Source organism: Podarcis tiliguerta (assembly GCF_965153285.1).
Source record: "Podarcis tiliguerta genome assembly, chromosome: 16".
Classification (NCBI taxonomy): Eukaryota; Metazoa; Chordata; class Lepidosauria; order Squamata; family Lacertidae; genus Podarcis; species Podarcis tiliguerta.
Genome location: NC_139549.1, coordinates 4,762,966 through 4,783,367, shown reverse-complemented (window position 1 = coordinate 4,783,367; position 20,402 = coordinate 4,762,966). Strand labels below are relative to the sequence as shown.

General features: G+C 48.0%; 1 protein-coding gene across 3 annotated transcripts in view; it reads left to right on the top strand.

Moving 5' to 3' along the window:
• ADAMTSL4 (ADAMTS like 4) overlaps positions 1-20,402 on the top strand; it is an 88,759-nt gene that overhangs the window by 10,164 nt on the left and 58,193 nt on the right. For 2 of the 3 annotated variants that reach the window (XM_083416424.1, XM_083416425.1), the window contains one exon: positions 19,262-19,441. In XM_083416424.1, coding sequence (XP_083272550.1) covers positions 19,410-19,441 — 32 coding nt within the window. In that variant the 5' untranslated portion in view covers positions 19,262-19,409. Of the gene's footprint in view, positions 1-15,756; positions 15,816-19,261; positions 19,442-20,402 lie in introns of those variants that run through there. The other variant, XM_083416426.1, reaches the window with a different exon arrangement.

The window sequence follows — 20,402 nt, the reverse complement described above, 5'->3', positions numbered from 1 at the left end:
ACAGCTGCGCCCCAGCCAAAGGGAAGGGATGGTTTTGACCCAATTTTGTGTGTGTGTGTGTGTGTGTTTACATGGGAGAAACCATTACTCATTCCATTGGCCATGGGTCTCTCTCTGTGTGCTTGCCAGGTGCTCTGTAACAAAGAATATTCCTTTCCCTTCTCCATCTTCTATGAAGTTTGCTGCTGCTGCTGCTGCAGCGTTAGGCTGTTTAACTCTCGATTCGCACCCGTGCCCGACCACTGTTTGCATTCGCGCCGTCCGGTCCCCACGGGGAAGGAAGCTTTGGCTGGGCCTCAAGCCTTCCTTTAGAGCGCAGCAGCAGCGATGAAGAGCGCTCGAAATTCTCCCTTTCCCTCGACGGAGAGCGAAAGAACAGCCCTCATTGCTTCATCGGTTAACAATGAACAGATGGACGATCACGGCTGGATGGGGAGCCTCCCATCTGCAGGAATTGTTGAGCGGTGGAAAAGAGAATCCCAGGCTCGCTCAGAACGTTTCTTGGCCCCGCCGTGAGAACGTAATAAGAAGCCCTGCTGGATCAAGGCCAATGGCCCGTATAGCCTAGCCTCCTGCTCTCACGGGAGCCGAATGCCCTTAAGAAACCTAGGAGCGCAGATAGACTGCCTCTGGACCTGGGGGTTCCATTAGAACATAAAACGAGCCTGCTGGATCAAGGCCAATGGCCTACCTAGTCCGGCATCCTGTTCTCACAGAGGCCACCCGGATGCCCGGAAAACCCGCAACTAGGAAATCCCATCAAAAGAGCGCTTTCCCCGCTGTGGCTTTCAACAACTGGGATTCAGCAGCATTTGTTGTTGTTGAGTCGTTTAGTCGTGTCCGCCTCTTTGTGACCCCCTGGACCAGAGCACACCAGGGACTCCTGTCTCCCACTGCCTCTTGCAGTTTGGCCAAACTCATGCTGGTAGAGACACTGTCCCACCATCTCGTCCTCTGTCATCCCCTTCTCCTTGTGCCCTCCATCTTTCCCAACATCAGGGTCTTTTCCAGGGAGTCTTCTCTTCTCCTGAGGTGGCCAAAGTATTGGAGCCTCAGCTTCACGATCTGTCCTTCCAGTGAGCACTCAGGGCTGATTTCCTTCAGAATGGAGAGGTTTGATCTTCTTGCAGTCCATGGGACTCTCAAGAGTCTCCTCCAGCACCAGAATTCAAAAGCATCCATTCTTCGGCGATCAGCCTTCTTGATGGTCCAGCTCTCACTTCCATACATCACTACTGGAAAACCAGAGCTTTAACTATACGGACCTTTGTCGGCAAGGTGATGTCTCTCCAACTGAGAAGGCAGAGAATATCCATCAAGACTAGTAGCCATCAATAGCCCTCTCTTCCTCCGCAAATTGGTATAATCCTCTTTTAAAGCCGAACAGGTGTACAACTGTTACTGTATCCTGTGGAAGGGATTTCCAAAGTTCCATGCCACACGAAATAAAAGGTAAAGGTAAAGGTACCCCTGCCCGTTCGGGCCAGTCTTGCCAGACTCTAGGGTTGTGCGCTCATCTCACTCTAAAGGCCGGGAGCCAGCGCTGTCCGAAGACACTTCCGGGTCACGTGGCCAGCGTGACAAGCTGCATCTGGTGAGCCAGCGCAGCACACGGAACGCTGTTTACCTTCCCGCTGGTAAGCAGTCCCTATTTATCTACTTGCACCTGGAGGTGCTTCCGAACTGCTAGGTTGGCAGGCGGTAGGACCGAACGACGGGAGCGCACCCCGCCGCAGGGATTCGAACCGCCGACCATGTGACCGGCAAGTCCTAGGCGCTGAGGTTTTACCCACAGCGCCACCCGCGTCCCCTGCCGCACGAAATACTTTATTTTAACACCCACAAATTCTAGTGTTACGAGAGAGGAAGAAAACACATTTCTCAGACCCTCCAAGTGTCCCTATTTTCCAGGGACGTCCCTGATTTAGAGAAGGTTTCTGATTTGATCCCAGAATGCCCCGTTTTCCCGGAGGATGTCCCTATTTTCACTGGATAAATATTGGAGGGTACGGCATTATCCGACCCCCTAGCCGTCTGAAGACAATCCTGTTCCATGTTTTTAAAGGCAGCTCCCACATCTGAAAAGGCTAGAATGGCGTGGGTTGGGACACCTCTGCAACTCTCAAGGTTTCTTCAAGATTTTAAATATATATATATTCTTTTTTGCAAGAGAGAGAGAGACTGAATGCCTGTTTTAATTCCTTCTCCCACAGGCTGGTGGGCTCCGGAAACCACCAGCCTTCCAAGGGTTAAGACCCCAACCTTTTATTTTAGGCCCTAATCCTGTGCGCAAACCCTTTTAAATCCCTTTCCTGTGTCAGCCTGAAGCTAGCACGGAAAAGAAAGGAGATCTCTTTTCGCAGGAGCTAAAAAAACGAAGCACAGCAAACCGATTGTGACTCTCTGCTAGACGTCCTTCCCAAAACCAGATTTTTACCCCGGCCCCTTAATCTTTCATCAAGTTATTATTATTATTATTATTTAAGAAAAGACATTGATCCAACAGCACACCTTTTGTGCGAAAGGACCGTGCCTTAAATAAATACGTGTGCTTGAATAAGCGTCACCTGTTGGGTTTCTGCCTGCTCAGCAGCTGTTAAAGGAATGGAGCCTTATGTCTGCTATTCCCCCCCCCCTTCAGTGAGTACACAGTGGTAAGCTGGGCAGAAAACATGACTCAGGATTCCCCCCCCTCCCGTGAAATGCTGAGTCAGATCCAAAAACAGAAGCCCCGCCCCTTGAGAAGACTCCCTGGAAAAGACTCTGATGCTGGGAAAGATGGAGGGCACAAGGAGAAGGGGACGACAGAGGACGAGATGGTTAGACATTGTTCTCGAAGCTACAAACATGAGTTTGACCAAACTGCGGGAGGCAGTGGAGGACAGGAGTGGCTGGTGTGCTCTGGTCCATGGGGTCACGAAGAGTCAGACACGACTAAACGACTAAACAACAACAGGGCCAGGGCCTTTTCAGCACTGGCCCCGACGTGGTGGAACACTCTGTCACAAGAGACCAGGGCCCTGTGGAACTTGACATCTTCCCGCAGGGCCTGCAAGACAGAGCTGTTCCGCCTGGCCTTTGGTTTGGACTCAGTCTGACCCTTATGTTTCCCTCCCCTTATGGTTTTGATGTAAGGGCTACTATTAAAATGAGGCTGCATTTTAAATTGCATTTTAACCTGTATTTTACATTGGTTTGTTTCCCCCCCTTCTCTTTCCCCCCTGTTATGTTTTTACTGTGAATTTTACTGGTGCTAGCCACCCTGAGCCCTCCTCTGGCCAGGGAGTGCGGGGTATAAATAAAATTTATTATTATTATTATTATTATTATTATTATTATTATTATTACTACAGTGGTACCTCAGGTTAAGTACTTAATTCGTTCTGGAGGTCCCTTCTTAACCTGAAACTGTTCTTAACCTGAAGCACCACTTTAGCTAATGGGGCCTTCTGCTGCCGCTGCCACCGCCACGCGATTTCTGTTCTCATCCTGAAGGAAATTTCTTAACCTGAAGCACTGTTTCTGGGTTAGCGGAGTCTATACCCTGAAGCGTATGTAACCCGAGGTACCAGTGTATTATTATTTGAATCTTCCACGACCAGCTGCATTCGACGCCCACGAATTCTAGTCTTAAGAGAGAAGAAAATTTCTGTCTTTTTCCATTTTCCTCAGGCCATGCATAATTTTCAAAACTTCTAGCTCGCCTTTTCTCCAAATTAAGAAGCCCCAAGCGCTTGACGGATCGGCTTGCTCTTTCCTGAACCTTTTTCCAAACTCCTCCATTTCCATTTTGAGGCAAGGCTTTTTTTCCCTCCCAAAAGGGACCTCAAATTCCAGGGACGTGCCGCGCCCTGGCAGGATCGCAGTGGCGAAAGTGCAAGAAAGGCATTAGCCAAGGGATGCGATCCGCTTGCCAAGACCTCTGGCCTAGCTGGCAAGTCCCTTCAGAGAAAGGTCGTGTCCTCCTGGCTCCTTCCTCCTCCTCCGAACATCGACGCCGGTCTTCTGGGGTCCCTCGGTAGCCGTCACACCAAAGCGTGACCAACGGAGGAGAGCTCTGTCAGCCGGCCTGGATGCCCCCACCCCAAAAAACTCCTCCACATTCCCTGCGTAGGTCGGCAAAGCTTGGCTCCCTGAGGACGGCAGGATGAGCTGGAATGTTCCGGCCGAGCGAGGAGCACGGATCGGAGCCTCTCCGTTCCAAAAGTTTGCTTTTTAAGACTTCTTGTGGCGTAATTCCTCCCAGCTCATCAGCCGCTCGTTCTGGCAGAGGTCCCGAGTTCTGGAGCAGGTGTCTTGGGGGGGGGCTGTCTCCTGCACCTGGAGGAAGAGGGGGTCTTCAACATCCCATAATACACCAAGCTGGAGACCGAGCCACCCAGGTTGCACCAGATTCGTAGGCCCTCTCCCCATTGCCAGCAGGACACATCTGTCAGAGGGTCGGACTAGGCAGACCTGAGTACGAATCCTCACTCGGCCGCAAAGTGCACTGGGTGTGACCTTGGAGTGGGGCGGCCAGTCGCTGCCTCTCAGCCCAACCTGCCTCACAGGGTTGTTGTGGGGGCTAAATGATGAAGGGGAGAACCACACATGCCACCTTGGAGGTGGGGTGTAAATGCAATTGACCGAGCGTTCAGGCTGCCGGCTGCCCCCATTCACCCAGAGCAGCCTTGCCAGCAGAATAAAGATAAAGGTAAAGGGACCCCTGACCATTAGGTCCAGTCGTGGCCGACTCTGGGGTTGCGGCGCTCATCTCGCTTTACTGGCCGAGGGAGCCGGCGTACGGCTTCTGGGTCATGTGGCCAGCATGACTAAGCCACTTCTGGCGAACCAGAACAGCGCATGGAAACACCGTTTACCTTCCCGCTGGAGTGGTACCTATTTATCTACTTGCACTTTGACGTGCTTTTGAACTGCTAGGTTGGCAGGAGCAGGGACCAAGCAACGGGAGCTCACCCCGTCGCGGAGATTCGAACCGCCGACCTTCTGATTGGCAAGTCCTAGGATCTGTGGTTTAACCCACAGCGCCACCGCGTCCCTCCAGCGGAATAGGAGACCCTTAATCTCATGGGTCACGGGTTCGAGTGCCGCGCAGAGCAAAAGATTCCTGCCTTGCAGGGAGGTGAGCTAAATGGCGCTTGTGGTCTTCTCCAACTCTCCAGCACTACGCTTCTATCCCCATGCAGCTATTTTCGGCTCCCGTGAGCCAAGGAAAGGGTGGCTTGAGGGGTCAGTGGGGGGTGCTCAGGAGATGCCCCCCACCCAGTTGAAAACAAGTTTGAGAAATGTGGCATTGGGAGAGGGCAGGACCTTTCAGCGGTAGAGAACCTGGTTTGCATGCAGAAGGTATCTTTCTTCAGAAACATGAGGACTGGAACCTTATTTTTAGATAGAGGGCCATTGTTCAGTGCTGGGACATCCGCATTGCATCCAGGAGATGCCGTTTTATCGCTTTGATTGATTGCTGGAAACTGCAGGAGGGGAGAGCTGGTCTTGCGTTCAAATCCTGCTTGCAGATTTCCCGCCTGGTTGGCCACGGCGAGAACACGATGCTGGATGCCTGTGGCCTGATCCTGCAGGCTCTTCTTAGGTTCTGAAGCTCAGTTAAGGGCGATCAGGGCTTTGAGTTGCAAGGCGTCAGGATCCTTGGTGGTCTTTGCAGCACCTTGCCCCTCCCCCATGGTGAGCGGAATAAATTATGCCCAAATGAGTTTAATTTGCATAGATCATTCAGGCCATTGCATCTGAGTTATGTCTGTTTCGGGGGCACGGTATGCAGATGGTCTTTGTGCTCAAACCTCCTGCTCCCGGGTTTCCCCCAAATACTGCACAAGGAAAATCCAGATTTTGCAGCTTGCCTATATTAAGCTAAATGGCAAACATTTGCATCATGTTTTTTTCTAGTTGCAGCTGAACGGCTCCGTATCCCAGCTGATTCCTTCTGTTTTCACGCCCTTTTGAGCCTGCTTTTGCAACCATGTGGACTAGAAGCTTGATCTTCATGGGGAAAGCTGTTCATCTGTGGAACTGCCTGCCTCAGGAGGTGGTGGGCTCTCCTTTGCTGGGGATGCTTAAATAGAGCAGCGGAGGAGCACTGCCCTACCCCACTATGGGCCAAATTTGACATCACAATGCTTGGCAGGTGATGTGGAGCTTTGAAGCCCCAACAACCAGCTGGTAGTCGGGACTTCAAAGCCCTGCGCTGTCCTTTGAAGTCCAATTGATATGCTAATCAAGGGGAATTTCAGAAGCGAGTTTTGTTAGCCCTAATAATAATAATAATAATAATAGTTTATTATTTATACCCCGCCCATCTGGCTGAGTTTCCCCAGCCACTCTGGGCAGCTTCCAATCAAGTGTTAAAAACATTACAGCATTAAATATTAAAAACTTCCCTAAACAGGGCTGCCTTCAGATGTCTTTTAAAGATAAGATAGCTGCTTATTTCCTTCAAAGCTGAAGGGAGGGCGTTCCACAGGGCGGGCGCCACTACCGAGAAGGCCCTATGTCTGGTTTCCTGTAACCTCACTTCTTGCAATGAGGGAACCACCAGAAGGCCCTCAGACCTGGACCTCAGTGTCCAGGCAGAACGATGGAGGTGGAGACGCTCCTTCAGGTCTACTGGACCGAGGCCGTTTAGGGCTTTAAAGGTCAGCACCAACACTTTGAATTGTGCTCAGAAACGTACTGGGAGCCAATGTAGAGCTTATGTAGATGTTATGTCGTCCCAGCGGCTGCTCCCAGTCACCAGTCTAGCTGCCGCATTCTGGATTAGTTGCAATTTCCAAGTCACCTTCAAAGGTAGCCCCACGGAGAGCGCATTGCAGTAGTCCAAGCGGGAGATAACCAGAGCATGCACCACTCTGGCAAGTGGCAATTAACCTGCGTCTCCATGGACAGCTGTGAGTCCAAAATGACTCCCAGGCTGCACACCTGGTCCTTCAGGGGCACAGCTACCCCATTCAGGACCAGGGAATCCCCCACAAACAATCAGCTGATTGTCAGGACTTCAGGAGTTTCTAGACTGCTGATTATCAGCTGGTTGTTGTTGCTGCTTTCAGACTGCCTTTTTACCTGTCCACACTTGGCATCATAGGTGCTTTCAGCTGATTGGCAGGTGTGCTTGGCCTGGCAAAATGGGGAGCCCTGATGCACAAGTCAGAGATCCCCTGAAAGAGATGCTAGATCCCTGTCGCCACCAGAATCCCTCATGGGTTTGATTGGATGACCTCAGTGGTGCCCCTTCTAAACTAAAAACATAATAATAATCTATGATTCTATACAGGTCAAAATTGGGAACATAGCAGAGACATCACCTTGCCAACAAAGGTCCGTATAGTTAAAGCTCTGGTTTTCCCAGTAGTGATGTATGAAAGTGAGAGCTGGACCATAAAGAAGGCTGACCGCCGAAGAATTGATGCTTTTGAATTCTGGTGCTGGAGGAGACTCTTGAGAGTCCCATGGACTGCAAGAAGATCAGACCTCTCCATTCTGAAGGAAATCAGCCCTGAGTGCTCACTGGAAGGACAGATCCTGAAGCTGAGGTTCCAAGACTTTGGCCACCTCGTGAGAAGACAAGCCTCCCTGGAAAAGACCCTGATGTTGGGAAAGATGGAGGGCACAAGGAGAAGGGGACGACAGAGGACGAGATGGTGGGACAGTGTTCTCGAAGCTACCAGCATGAGTTTGACCAAACTGCGGGCGGCAGTGGAAGACAGGAGTGCCTGGTGTGCTTTGGTCCAGGGGGTCACGAAGAGTCGGACACAACTAAATGACTAAACAACAACAATAGGGCACCCAGGTGGCAACTAGGGTGTGTGTCTATATAAGAGAGGGCGGACATTTAGGCGTCTTTGTGGTGTGCTTTTCGAAGGAACAGTCCTTCTGTCCCCAGGGACTAGTCTCTTGATCGCTCTGAAGCGCGACCTCTGCACTCGCAAGCTGCTTGCCAAATCGCAGAAGGGCGGGGTGGGGTGTCGAGTTGGCCCGCTCCGTCGGAGAGGGAATGGTGTGGTGTGTTTAACCTTGGCTTTCAAGTTCCCCTCGGCTCGCTGCTCTTTTATTTCCCAAGGAACGAGAGCGCTCTGTTCTTTTCCAAATGCCCCGGCCAAACAGCTAAACGATTTCTGCTCCTTCGGGTGAAGTAATAGGAGGGGAATGTTACTGTAACTGTCCAGGCCAAGAGGAGGAAGAACTTACGCTGCTTCAGCCTTTTTTATTTCTTTTCCCCTTTCTGCAAAGCTGAAGTTCAGGAGTTTAGCTTGGTTTAAATATATACAGTGAGGGGAGGGGGCAAGTATTTGATCCCCTGCTAAATTTGCCCGTTTGCCCTCTGACGAAGAAACAACCAGATACTACACTTAGCCAAAAGGCCGAGAAGCGGCCTATATTAAGAAATTTAGCGCTTGGTACGCTTATCTGCCCCCCTCCCACTTTGATTTTCGGGCACCTTATTTGTCTACCTTAACCATTCCAAAACTCAGACGGGCCTTTACACTGGCCAGACTAAATATGTTACCCTCAGCTGTTCTCGAAGGTAGATATCAAAAAATTCCATTCGAGAACCGGCTCTGCCCCTGTGGAGCTGGCTATGTAGAGACGGTGTCACACGTTCTCTTGTCTTGCCCCCTATATAAAGATCTCAGGGACGAGACCATTACGCCGCTCCTATCTGCCATCCCAGGCTGCTCTTGTGAAGCCAAATTGTTCTCACTCCTAGCCGACCAGAACAGCTCGACAACAGAAAAGGTTGCCAAATTTATCGAGAGAGCAATGAGACTGAGAGCTGTTATCTGAATGACACCAGTGTCGTCACCCGGATTCCTCACCTAGGATCTTATGATTATTATTATGTTTTATTATTACTATTTTATTACCTCTGTCAAGTTTTAAGTATTGAGATTATTAATTTACCTAGGGTTTTAATAGGTCACAAGATTTTATGGTAACCATATTTGTAATGTATTTTTGTTGGGTGTTTGTCCTTTGATGCTATGGCCTGTCGGCTACGCAAATAAAGTCTACTACTAGACTACTACTAGAAGAAACAACCAGTCCATAATTTTAAGGGTAGGTTTTATTATAGCTGTGACTTTTGTCTTCTGGGTTTCTGGGGGTTTTCCTGTTGTTATTCTGTCTCTCACAGCTACAATAAACCTACCATTAAAATTATGGACTGATCATTTCTTCGTCAGAGGACAAACGGGCAAATTTAGCAGGGGATCAAATACGTTTCCCCCCTCACTGTGTATTTATACACACACACACACCACACACACAAGCAAAAGCCTTCAGAGGCTGACAAGTCTCTGGGGATTCTAGCCTAATACAGTTCCCCTCCCTTGTCCCACGTTTATTCCTCCAGTGAAGAACAGCAGGCACTCTGCACGTCCTCAGGAGCACCATTATTTATGGTTCCCCCCCCCCCGGAGGTCTGAAATATACTCAGAGTCGAGAGTGGATTTCATGCTCTTTATTCAGCTCATAGTGGTTGAGGAGGAATGGAAGTTCCCCCAGAATGTCTGCTTTATATACATTATTTACACAATGGGCCCCACGGGATTGGCTAATTCCGGGATTCACCTGTAGGCCAATCAGGTTGCGGATTCCCTTCCACCTGGAGCTGGATTGGGTGGCTCCTGCGAACCAATCAGACTGCTGCATTCTGGATCCTATTGTTCTAGGACCAATCAGACTGCTGCATTCTGAATCCTATTGTTCTAGGACCAATCAGACTGCTGCATTTTGGATCCTATTCAACTCAGTACATAACAAGGTCTTTTTGCTTCAAAATCTCCCGTGCCAGGATGTAACCTTACACCATGATCCAAATTAGGGTGCGTGGGTGTCCTCTTTTATGGGAGCAGTCCTCCTTGATGGGGAACCTTTTCCCAGCCATATTGGGCAATCTCTCAAGGGCCATGTGGCAATGGTGGGCGGGGCCAGAGGCAGAAGTGGGCGGGGCAACGAATGTGAAAGAAAGTTCCCTTTGGGGAGGAAAACAAAATGTCATGATTTCTGCTTGCCCTGTGGGACTTTCACCCCTTCTGCTCCTCTGGGTTTTCACCCTCTCAACGTTTCCCCTTTTTTAAAAAGGGAAATTCCCTTATTCCGAATAGGATTCCTCGCAAGAAAAGGGAAAAGTTGACAACTACGCACCCTCTCCAGCTTGCTCCAGAGGGTTAGGGGAACCCCAAGAGCAAATTTAAAGGGAAAGAAAAGGCCTATTGTACAGAGAAATCCTTGCAATGATGGGACACAATGCTCATTGCTACTCTGGATACAGCACATTATTTTGTCGTTATAAATAGTCATCCTTTTTTTATATTATTTTAGCAGTCGGCTAAATATTTGTTCTATTTATTTATTTATTTTAAATGCTCTGCTAGGTTGTAAGAAAACAACAACCTCAAGGGGTTTGTGGAAAAGATACAACAATAAAATTACCAGGGGGAGGGGAAACAATAATTCAAGGCTTTAAAAACTGTTAAAGTAACATTATACTTGTTTTAAAAAAAGACTTTAAAAACAGTTAACGTAACAGTTTACTTAAAAACTTGCTTCAAATTTCCAAACAGCTTGAGTAGGCTTGCCTAAAAAAAAACGTTTTTTAGCAGGCACCGGAAAAAATACAGTGTGTTACGAAGTATGTGTCTGAACTCAAATGTGTGTCCAGCACTCACAAGTTTTCATGCGCAAGAGTTTTAGGATGTGGGATTCGTTGAGAGCGCTGACTAAGTTCCTTGTCGCAGCATGGAGTGAGCTAACTAACCATTAGGATTTTTGTACTAATTTTAGCCAATGCGTTCTAATGGAGATGGGGGGGGGGGGCTTGAGATGAGCAATTCCTCTAATTCCAATAATTCTGTTGTCTCTTCCCAGAGTTTCCTGCTTGTTTCTCATTTTGTTTACTTTGCTCCATGAAAAGTTGAAGGAATATAATAGCAGTCAGCAAAAACTGGTTGTCCTCGTTTGCTTTCTCATTTTGCCTGTGGAGCAGCCATTCCTAATAGGAGGTGTTGATTAGATTTTACTGGTAACTAGATTACAAGCGCTGATCTTTATACAAGGTATTAGGAGCTCAGGACTCTTCAGGGCACCTTTGAGATAAGACTGGTACCGGGGTCAAGGAAGTTCAAAATGGGGAATCTCCTGCCATATTAAGTTAGGCCAACCTTTTTACTCATGTCATGATCTGCAGCAATAAACCACAAAAAAAGTTGTGATTGACGCGGGTGGCGCTGTGGGTTAAACCACAGAGCCTAGGACTTGCCGATCAGAAGGTCGGCGGTTCGAATCCCTGCGACGGGGTGAGCTCCCGTTGCTCGGTCCCTGCTCCTGCCAACCTAGCAGTTCGAAAGCACACCAGTGCAAGTAGATAAATAGGTACCGCTCCGGCGGGAAGGTAAACAGCATTTCCGTGCGCTGCTCTGGTTCGCTAGAAGCGGCTTAGTCCTGCTGGCCACATGACCCGGAAGCTGTACACCGGCTCCCTTGGCCAATAAAGCGAGATGAGGGCCGCAACCCCAGAGTCGGCCATGATTGGACCTAATGGTCAGGGGTCCCTTTACCTTTACCTATTCACAAGCGAAGGCGCCTTCCTGGTGTCAATAGGCAGGGAGTTCCACAGTTCCACGAAAATATCAAGTTCTTCCAAATGCAGAACAGGTATAATAATGGTACCTGTAGCAGCACCAGTTCTGCCAGTCAGCTGGGCACCTTGCAGAAAAACTGGTCCCATATTGTTAATGGCTCTATATACTAACAAGAGCACCTTGAACTTGGCTTGGTAATTATATTAGATATTATATTTGATTTGATTTTTGTGGGGTGGTGAGGGCAGAGGGAAGCATTACCTGATTTGACCAGACCTTGCCATTTCAGTTGAGGTCTTGTCATCTCCTGAGGCCAAGATCCTGCACTTGCCTTCCAAAACATTCTTGCACAGGGAGTGAGTGAGGCCCAGTTGTTCCTTCAAGGTTTCCCCACACTTCCAAAAAAATACAAAATATTCCCCAACACCAGCCATCTTGGCAGCTTTGAGGGGTGCTTTTAATCGCTCCTTTTTCAAAGAGGGTTTTTGGATAGCTGACCGTGTCCAAACCTGATCTGTGATTCGTCTCACGGTTTTGGATGTGAAAACATCTGCCTTCATCTGTTCCTTTGGCTGGGTGTTTTAATTCGGAGGGATGTCTGCCTGTCCTAACCGCTGCAGGCCAAATCTTGTCCTTGAGTGCTGGGAAACAGAGAGAAATATATCTCCTCTCTTCCTCCCTTCCTCTGGATATCAACTCTCCCTTTTTAAAACACCTTTCTGTATACTGAGGCAGCATGCGTAGAATCAGTGTCAAACTCCTAGTCCTCATTGTTTGTTGTTGTTGTTGTTGTTTAGTCGTTCAGTCGTGTCCGACTCTTCGTGACCCCATGGACCAGAACTGTCTAGGTTTGTCATTTTGTCATTGCTTTCCTCCCAAGAAGCAGGCGTCTTTTAATTTCTCACTGCCTCCTTTTCCTCCCCTTCTATTTGCCAGGAGGTGATGGGCCCAGTGGCCATGATCTTCGTTTTTTTGATGTTGAGCTTCAGACCATATTTTGCGCTCTCCTCTTTCACCCTCAATAAAAGGTTTTTAAATTCCTCCTCACTTTCTCCTCATTGTTTAGGTTTGCCATATTGTTCAGCTTATATATATAGAGAGAGAGAGCATGCGTGCTTTTGGGAGCTATTTTTTAGGACAGCCCTAAAATCTCCTATTAATCCCTGTTTCCTCCTCCTCTTCTATTCTAAGCTAGTCTTCCCCAAAGCCTCTTGAAAATACTTCTGCATTTCCATAGAATCACGAAACTTTAGGGTTGGAAGCGATTCCAAAAGTCATTTCGTCCAGCCCCCTCCGATGTAGGACTCGCAGTGCAAATCTCTCCCCACGAACACATTTTTGCAAGCCGTTCCCCCAATATAATGTGTTTTGTGTTTTATTTTTGCTCTTATATTAATCTATACAGTGGTACCTCGGGTTACATACGCTTCAGGTTACAGACGCTTCAGGTTACAGACTCCGCCAACCCAGAAATAGTGCTTCAGGTTAAGAACTTTGCTTCAGGATGAGAACAGAAATCGTGCTCCGGCGGCGCAGCAGCAGCAGGAGGCCACATTAGCTAAAGTGGTGCTTCAGGTTAAGTACAGTTTCAGGTTAAGTACGGACCTCCGGAACCAATTAAGTACTTAACCCGAGGTACCACTGTATGTGCACTTCCCCCTAATATATCCATTTCCCCCCCCCCAAAAAAAAACCCCACCTCGTTCTGGTTCTCTACATTTTGGGAAGTGCAAATTTGGTGGATTTGCTTTGAAACGGGAGCTGAATGGAATCCCATCGCCTGCTGCTGCTCCTCCTAGGCTCTGCTTGCAAACTGGCTGAAATGCGGCAATAATTAAAAGCCTTAGGACCGGCTAATTGTCATCCTTAGAAGGTCATTAGAAGGTCAAAAGATAGCCTCTCCCCCCCCCCCTTCTTGACTTCCTAGTTGAAAAGATTTCTGCTTCTGTTCTTCGTTCGCCTCGCTGCTGAGGGCAGCCTTGCTTGGAGAGGGCCGTTTGTTTGCAAACAATCCCATCTGATTTACCCATCAACCGTCACTTTCCTAGGCTCCTTGCCAAGATCCTGCCAACCTGTGGCCTGCGCCCACTCGGCCCCTGCTGAACGGATTAGCACGGGGTGGGGTGGGGATGCTGCCATGTCCTCAAGGTACCCAGGCGACATATTTTTTCCAAGAGGGATTTTAAAAGCTACTTTCCATGGATGTAAACAACAACAAAGCCCTCCACCCCAGACCAATTGCATTTCGCCTTAAAAACCACATCACTTGCATCACTTGATCGTGTGCCAGGGGTGCTTTTTCGGGGTGGGGGTGGGGATTGTGTCCCTGAAATGCAGAAAGCACGTCCCTGGGCCAATGCTGGAATTAAGGCACAAGTGCAATGAAGTTGATTTAAACAGTGTGGCATTTGGGCGTGTTGTGTTTTTCAGTTTTCGGATTCCAGAAAAGGTGGAGTATTCATTGCCTTGGGCCAATACCAACTCAATCTGATTTTAGATTGCAGACGGTGGAGAATTCAAAAGAAATTGCAGGTTAAATTGATATAATTTCGTTTTGCTTTGTAAGTAAAATGTGTTTAAGGTTGCATCTTGTTGTTTAGTCGTTTAGTCGTGTCCGACTCTTTGTGACCCCCTGGACCAGAGCACACCAGGCACTCCTGTCTTCCACTGCCTCCCACAGTTTGGTCAGACTCATGTTCGTAGCTTCGAGAACACTGTCCCACCATCTCGTCCTCTGTCATCCCCTTCTCCTTGTGCCCTCCATCTTTCCCAACATCAGGGTCTTTTCCAGGGAGCCTTCTCTTCTCATGAGGTGGCCAAAGTCTTGGAGCCTCAGCTTCAGGATCTGTCCTTCCAGTGAGCACTCAGGGCTGATTTCCTTCAGAATGGAGAGGTTGGATCTTCTTGCAGTCCGTGGGACTCTCAAGAGTCTCCTCCAGGACCAGAATTCAAAAGAATCCATTCTTTGGCAATCAGCCTTCTTTATGGTCCAGCTCTCACTTCCATACATCACTACTGGGGAAACCATAGCTTTAACTATACGGACCTTTGTTGGCAAGGTGATGTCTCTGCTTTTTAAGATGCTGTCTCAGGTTGTCATCGCTTTTCTCCCAAGAAACAGGCGTCTTTTAATTTTGTGACTGCTGTCACCATCTGCAGTGAGTAAAGTTGCATAGAAATCATTAAAAATGATTGCCAAGTACTTGCAGATATGATGATGATGATGAAGAAGAAGAAGCTTAAGCATTACCTGACCTTTTTACAGGGTAAAATTAAAATTATTTGGTTTCCAAAAGCAGTTTACATATCTGGATAACTCAGTTGATTAGACTAGAGGATTATCAAAGCCTCTTCCAACCCTACAATTCTTTGAATCTATTATTTATCAAACGTAGTCTTACCAAGCTAAATGTTGCACGGTCACATAGTAGCAAATTTGAATCTCTCACACCTTAAATGTATTTTTAAGACTGAAGAAATGTGCAAAAATTAAGTTCCACACCTCTAGGGATAGCTGTGTTAGCAACATGGGTTATAAACAGGAGAGGGAGAGAGAGAGAGAGAGAGAGAGAGAGAGAGAGAGAAGGAAGGAAGGAAGGAAAGAAAGAAAGAAAGAAAGAAAGAAAGAAAGAAAGAAAGAAAGAGAGAGTTTGGTGGCTGGTTTCTGAGGTTCAACAACCTTCCAGGTGTGTTTTGATAAAACAGCATGGCTTTGTTAAGTTGCTGGTCCTCATTGCAAATTTGCCTTTCCACGGCGATACTTAACGTTAGCAACCTGTGGGTTTTAAAAGGAGGAGAGAGAGCGAGTTTGGCATTTGGGCCGAGCGTTCTCTTGGGTGCAGTGACCTTTTCAGACATGTTTTGATTCCACAAAGCGGTGACCTTTCCTTGCACAACTCCCAGCCAAGGATGCCTTTTTTTTAAATGTAGCCAATGTATCTGATTTAGAAAGATAAGTGGGGAATGTGAGCGGGTATATTTGGACGGCCCACTCCATATGGTGCCAACGCAACAAAGATTTGGACGGTCCCCAGCGGGATAAAAATACCCGGGACTGGATTAAGCAAAGATTGGCCAAACAAAGGGAGTGGGGCCCAGAACCTCACAGGGCTGTCGCTCTTTGAGGATCCATGACAACTTTGCACCCGGTCTCTCCTCTTTTCCCTGTGATAACCGCAGTAGCGGGACTGGTCCATGCGATGTCGAGACATTTTGGTTCAGGTGGGTGATGGTGATGCTCAGAGGAGGATGAAAAGGTGAGAGTGGAGCTCTTGGGAGGCGTTTTTTCAGTGTCAGCTTGCGATAAATAATGATATTTTTAAATAAACGAGTTGATATAATGAAATGAAGAAGCGATTGGATGGTTGGCGCCAAGCTTATGTCGGAATGCGGGTGGCGCTGTGGGTAAAAGCCTCAGCACCTAGGGCTTGCCGATCGAAAGGTCGGCGGTTCGAATCCCCGCAGCGGGGTGCGCTCCCGTTGTTCGGTCCCAGCACCTGCCAACCTAGCAGTTCGAAATCATCCCCAGGTGCAAGTAGATAAATAGGGACCGCTTACTAGCGGGAAGGTAAACGGCGTTTCCATGTGCGGCTCTGGCTCGCCAGAGCAGCGATGTCACGCTGGCCACGTGACCCGGAAGTGTCTCTGGACAGTGCTGGCCCCCGGCCTCTTGAGTGAGATGGGCGCACAACCCTAGAGTCTGTCAAGACTGGCCAGTACGGGCAGGGGTACCTTTACCTTTACCTTTATGTCGGAAGGTTGCACCTGAGGACTAGAACCTAGGGCCAAATTCAACCAATGGGTCCTGCTGGAGGAAGTCCATTTGAGGACATCGGCGCAGTGGGGCTTTCCCCAAACTCGCCTCCCCCTGCACCGCCCCCATTCCCCCAAATTGGCTTGGGGTGCCAGGAGAACCCCGACAACGGCGCCTTGGGGTGGAGAGTGGAGATGGTTCTCTCAGGCCAGCAGAAACTTGCCGGAACTTTTTAAAAACATAAAAATAAAGCTGGGAGACTCTGCTTCCTTGAAGGTTTTGAAACACAGCTCAGTTGGTCACCTGTCAAGAGTTCTTTAGGGCTGATTTTTGCATTTTAGGGGTTTGGACTTCAAATTACAGTGGAACCTTGGTTCTCAAACGACTTGGTACTCAAACAACTTAGAACCCAAACACTGCAAAGCCAGAAGTAAGTGTTCCGGTTTGCGAACTTTTTCGGAAGCCGAATGCGCTCCTATTTGAGTGGAACACTATTTGAGTGTAACGCTGAGGTCTGTCTATTTTTTCTATTTACCGTATTTTTTGGTCTATAAGACTCACTTTTTCCCTCCTAAAAAGTAAGGGGAAATGTGTGTGCGTCTTATGGAGCGAATGCAGGCTGCGCAGCTATCCCGGAAGCCAGAACAGCAAGAGGGATTGCTGCTTTCACTGCGCAGTGATCCCTCTTGTTGTTCTGGCTTCTGAGATTCAGAATATTTTTTTTCTTGTTTTCCTCCTCCAAAAACTAGGTCCGTCTTATGGTCTGGTGCGTCTTATAGAGCGAAAAATACGGTATTTTGTGTTTTTGTGGCTCTTTTTTGTTTTGTTTTTGTGGCTGTGTAGCACCCAGTCCAGCTACTGATTGACTGTGGGACCGCAGTACATTGTTCATTGCTTTCCTCTTCTGGATCAATGATCTTGTTAAATAGTAAAATTCATGTTAAATTGCTGTTTTAGGGATTGTTTTTAAAAGTCTGGAATGGATTAATCCATTTTGTATTACAGTGGTGCCTCTGCATGCGTACGGGATCCGTTCCAGCGCCCCGTTCGCATCCAGAAGCGAATGCAACCCGCGTCTGCACGTCAGCGCATGCATGGATTGCGATTCGCCGCTTCTGCGCATGTGCGCGACATCATTTTGACCTTCTGCGCTTGTGCGAGCGGTGAAACCCGGAAGTAATGTGCTCCATTACTTCCGGGTCACCACAGCGCGCAACCCGAAAATGCTTATCCCGAAGCTACTTCAACCCGAGGTATGACTGTATTTTCTATGGGCAAGCGCACCTTGGTTTTGGAATGCTTTGGTTTTGGGATGGACTTCCGGAACGGATTAAGTTTGAGAACTAAAGTACCACTGTATACCATTCTGTGGTTCTCTGTGTTATAAGAAAAAAACTGCTCCTATATCCCTTATTGGTTTTCCAAGAGCCCGTACAGAGTCCTTACATAGGTTCCCTATTGGTAGGAGAAAATAACAGAGGCCAGCCAGAGAATATTGAGAAGCAAAGCGGATAGTAAGCATGATATTTATTAAACTGTTGTAACAGGGTCCCCCCGCTCACCCCACGCAGGGAGGGAGGAGAGGAACCCAGAACATTGGTGTGCAAGCTCTTATTCAGTGGTACCTCGCGTTACATATGCTTCAGGTTACATGCGCTTCAGGTTACAGACTCCGCTAACCCAGAATTAGTACCTCGGGTTAAGAACTTTGCTTTAGGATGAGAACAGAAATCGTGCTCTGGCAGTGCGGCGGTAGCAGGAGGCCCCATTAGCTAAAGTGGTGCTTCGGTTAAGAACAGTTTCAGGTTAAGAACAGCCCTCCAGAACGAATTAAGTTCTTAACCCAAGGTACCACTGTAGTTGCTTATTTCCTTGACATCTGTTGGGAGGGCGTTCCACAGGGCGGGTGCCTCTACAGTAAAGGCTTTTGAAATTGCCTCCCCTGTAGCTCAAGACCACCCCCCAAAATATAATACATACATACATCACAGGAAGAAGAAATACATCACAGGGGGCGGTCTGCAGCAGAAAACCTGTCTGTCAGGATACCTGATAATGGTCACTGATTACTTTACCTGGGCAGCCAGGCCATTCCTTTTGAGATGCTCAATACTTAGTTCCTGAATCCAGGTATACACAAATACGCCCTAAAGACGGGCGTTGGGAGCAAAGAGACAAAGGGGAGAATATTTGAGGTTGCTGGAAGAGTCAAAATGGCTTCAGGGTTGCTCTCCTGTACTATTTCAGACAGGTGGTTTATATACTTACGTATGTGTTTGCCTTGTAAATTTATGAACGTTCATTATATATGAGCTTAGAATTCCTATAACAATTGCCTGGTTCCATATTCTGCTTTCTCTTTTGCAAGTCTTGTGCACAGGATAATTAAGCTCAGAACATGAGTTGTATATTTTTTCATTGCCTAGGAAAGGGTCTTCCCCAAACAGATCTGAGCTCTTGGTTCCTCTTTCTTTCGTTTTGCAAAAAATCCAGCCTTTGAGGCACAGAGGCGAAACGCGGTTGGCACGATGGAGCCTGCTTGATCGGAATCTGTTGCACATTTTTATGAGCCAATTTCCCCTTCTGGTTCTTCACACACACACCCCCAGCAAAAAATGCACTGAGTGACTGATTTATGAGTCACCCAAAACAAGAGTCCGGGTCAGCTTTCCCCCCCCCCTCTTCCTTTCAGAAAGGTCAACGAGGGGTTACGAGTTCAGGCATCGTTCAGGGGGCTTTTACGAGCGAGGCGAGCCCACCCACCCCAAAATCCCCCCTCCAGCCTCCTTTTACAGGCCCACTTCTATAAGTCAACATTTAAAAGTGGCAGAGACACACAAAAGAGCTTCCAAGCTTCCGTTGTTGACTTTTGAACGCTGACATTTTCCTTTAAATATATATATTGTTCCTTTAGGGAGCTGGAAAGGTCTTGAAGCTGGGGGGTCTCCCCCCAGCCCAGGGGAAGAGGGGCTTTGCGGCAGAGAGAACAGGCTGCTACGCAGATGGTGAGGTTGCGAAAAAGGTCTGGTCTTCCCTAAACCGACGGCACGAATCAGAAGGCGATGGGGTCAGCAAGCCACGGCCAGATTGGCAGGTAAGTAAGGGGGCAGCCCTCATTGGGGGGGGGGTCCGGGGTGGCAGGGTGTCTGGATGGGCCGTAGGTAGGGAAAGACTCCTCCTCTGAACCCTTGAGAGCTGCTGCCAGCCAGTGCAGGCCGTACAGAGCTTCCTAAGCCAGCCCTGCATTTGGAACCATGAGGACTGGAATCTTGGCATTATTTTAAAGCCACTGGTGGAGCACCTTTTTTGCATGCAAAAGATCCCAGGTTTGATCACTGGCAGATCCCGGTAAGGCTGGGAAGGACTCTTGGCCTGAAACCCCGAAGAACCGCTGCCGACGGAGGAAAAGGGATGCCATGGTCTGATTCTCTAGAAGGCGGCTTCCTGGGTTCTATATGCGTATAGTCTTCTGTGGCACGTGAGATCTCTGCCCCATGGCGCTTACAGTGCAGGAAAGGAGGCCAGGGAGAGAACTGAGCAAAAGGCAAATGCAGCGTAGTCATTAGAGTGTTTGACCTAGAGCCTGCGAGCCCAGGGTTCGAGTCTCACACGCTACATTTTAAAAAATTATTTTAGCCTTTTTTCTAAATAAACAAATGCTGGGTTTTTAGCTAGCTCCTTGTCTGTTCTCGTTATTTTGGAAGGTTTTAAGTTGTTGTTCTGAATTGGTTGTTGTTGTTTTTCTGGTTCTGTTCTTTTTTTTTAGTAAACCGCTTTGAGGTGTTTTTTTAACAATCATAAAACAAATTTTATGAAATAGATAAATAAATATGTTCTATCATGCTTTCCCAAAAAGAGATAATGGCATCAAACACAAGCATGTTAAAACAATACAGTTTAAAAGCAAGCAAGAATGTGTTTAAAACTTATATAAGTTTTATATAAGGTTATATAAAAGCAATTTCCCAACCACGTAAAAACATTTGAGAGCACCTAAAATCCTTTTAAGGGACGCGGGTGGCGCTGTGGGTTAAACCACAGAGCCTAGGACTTGC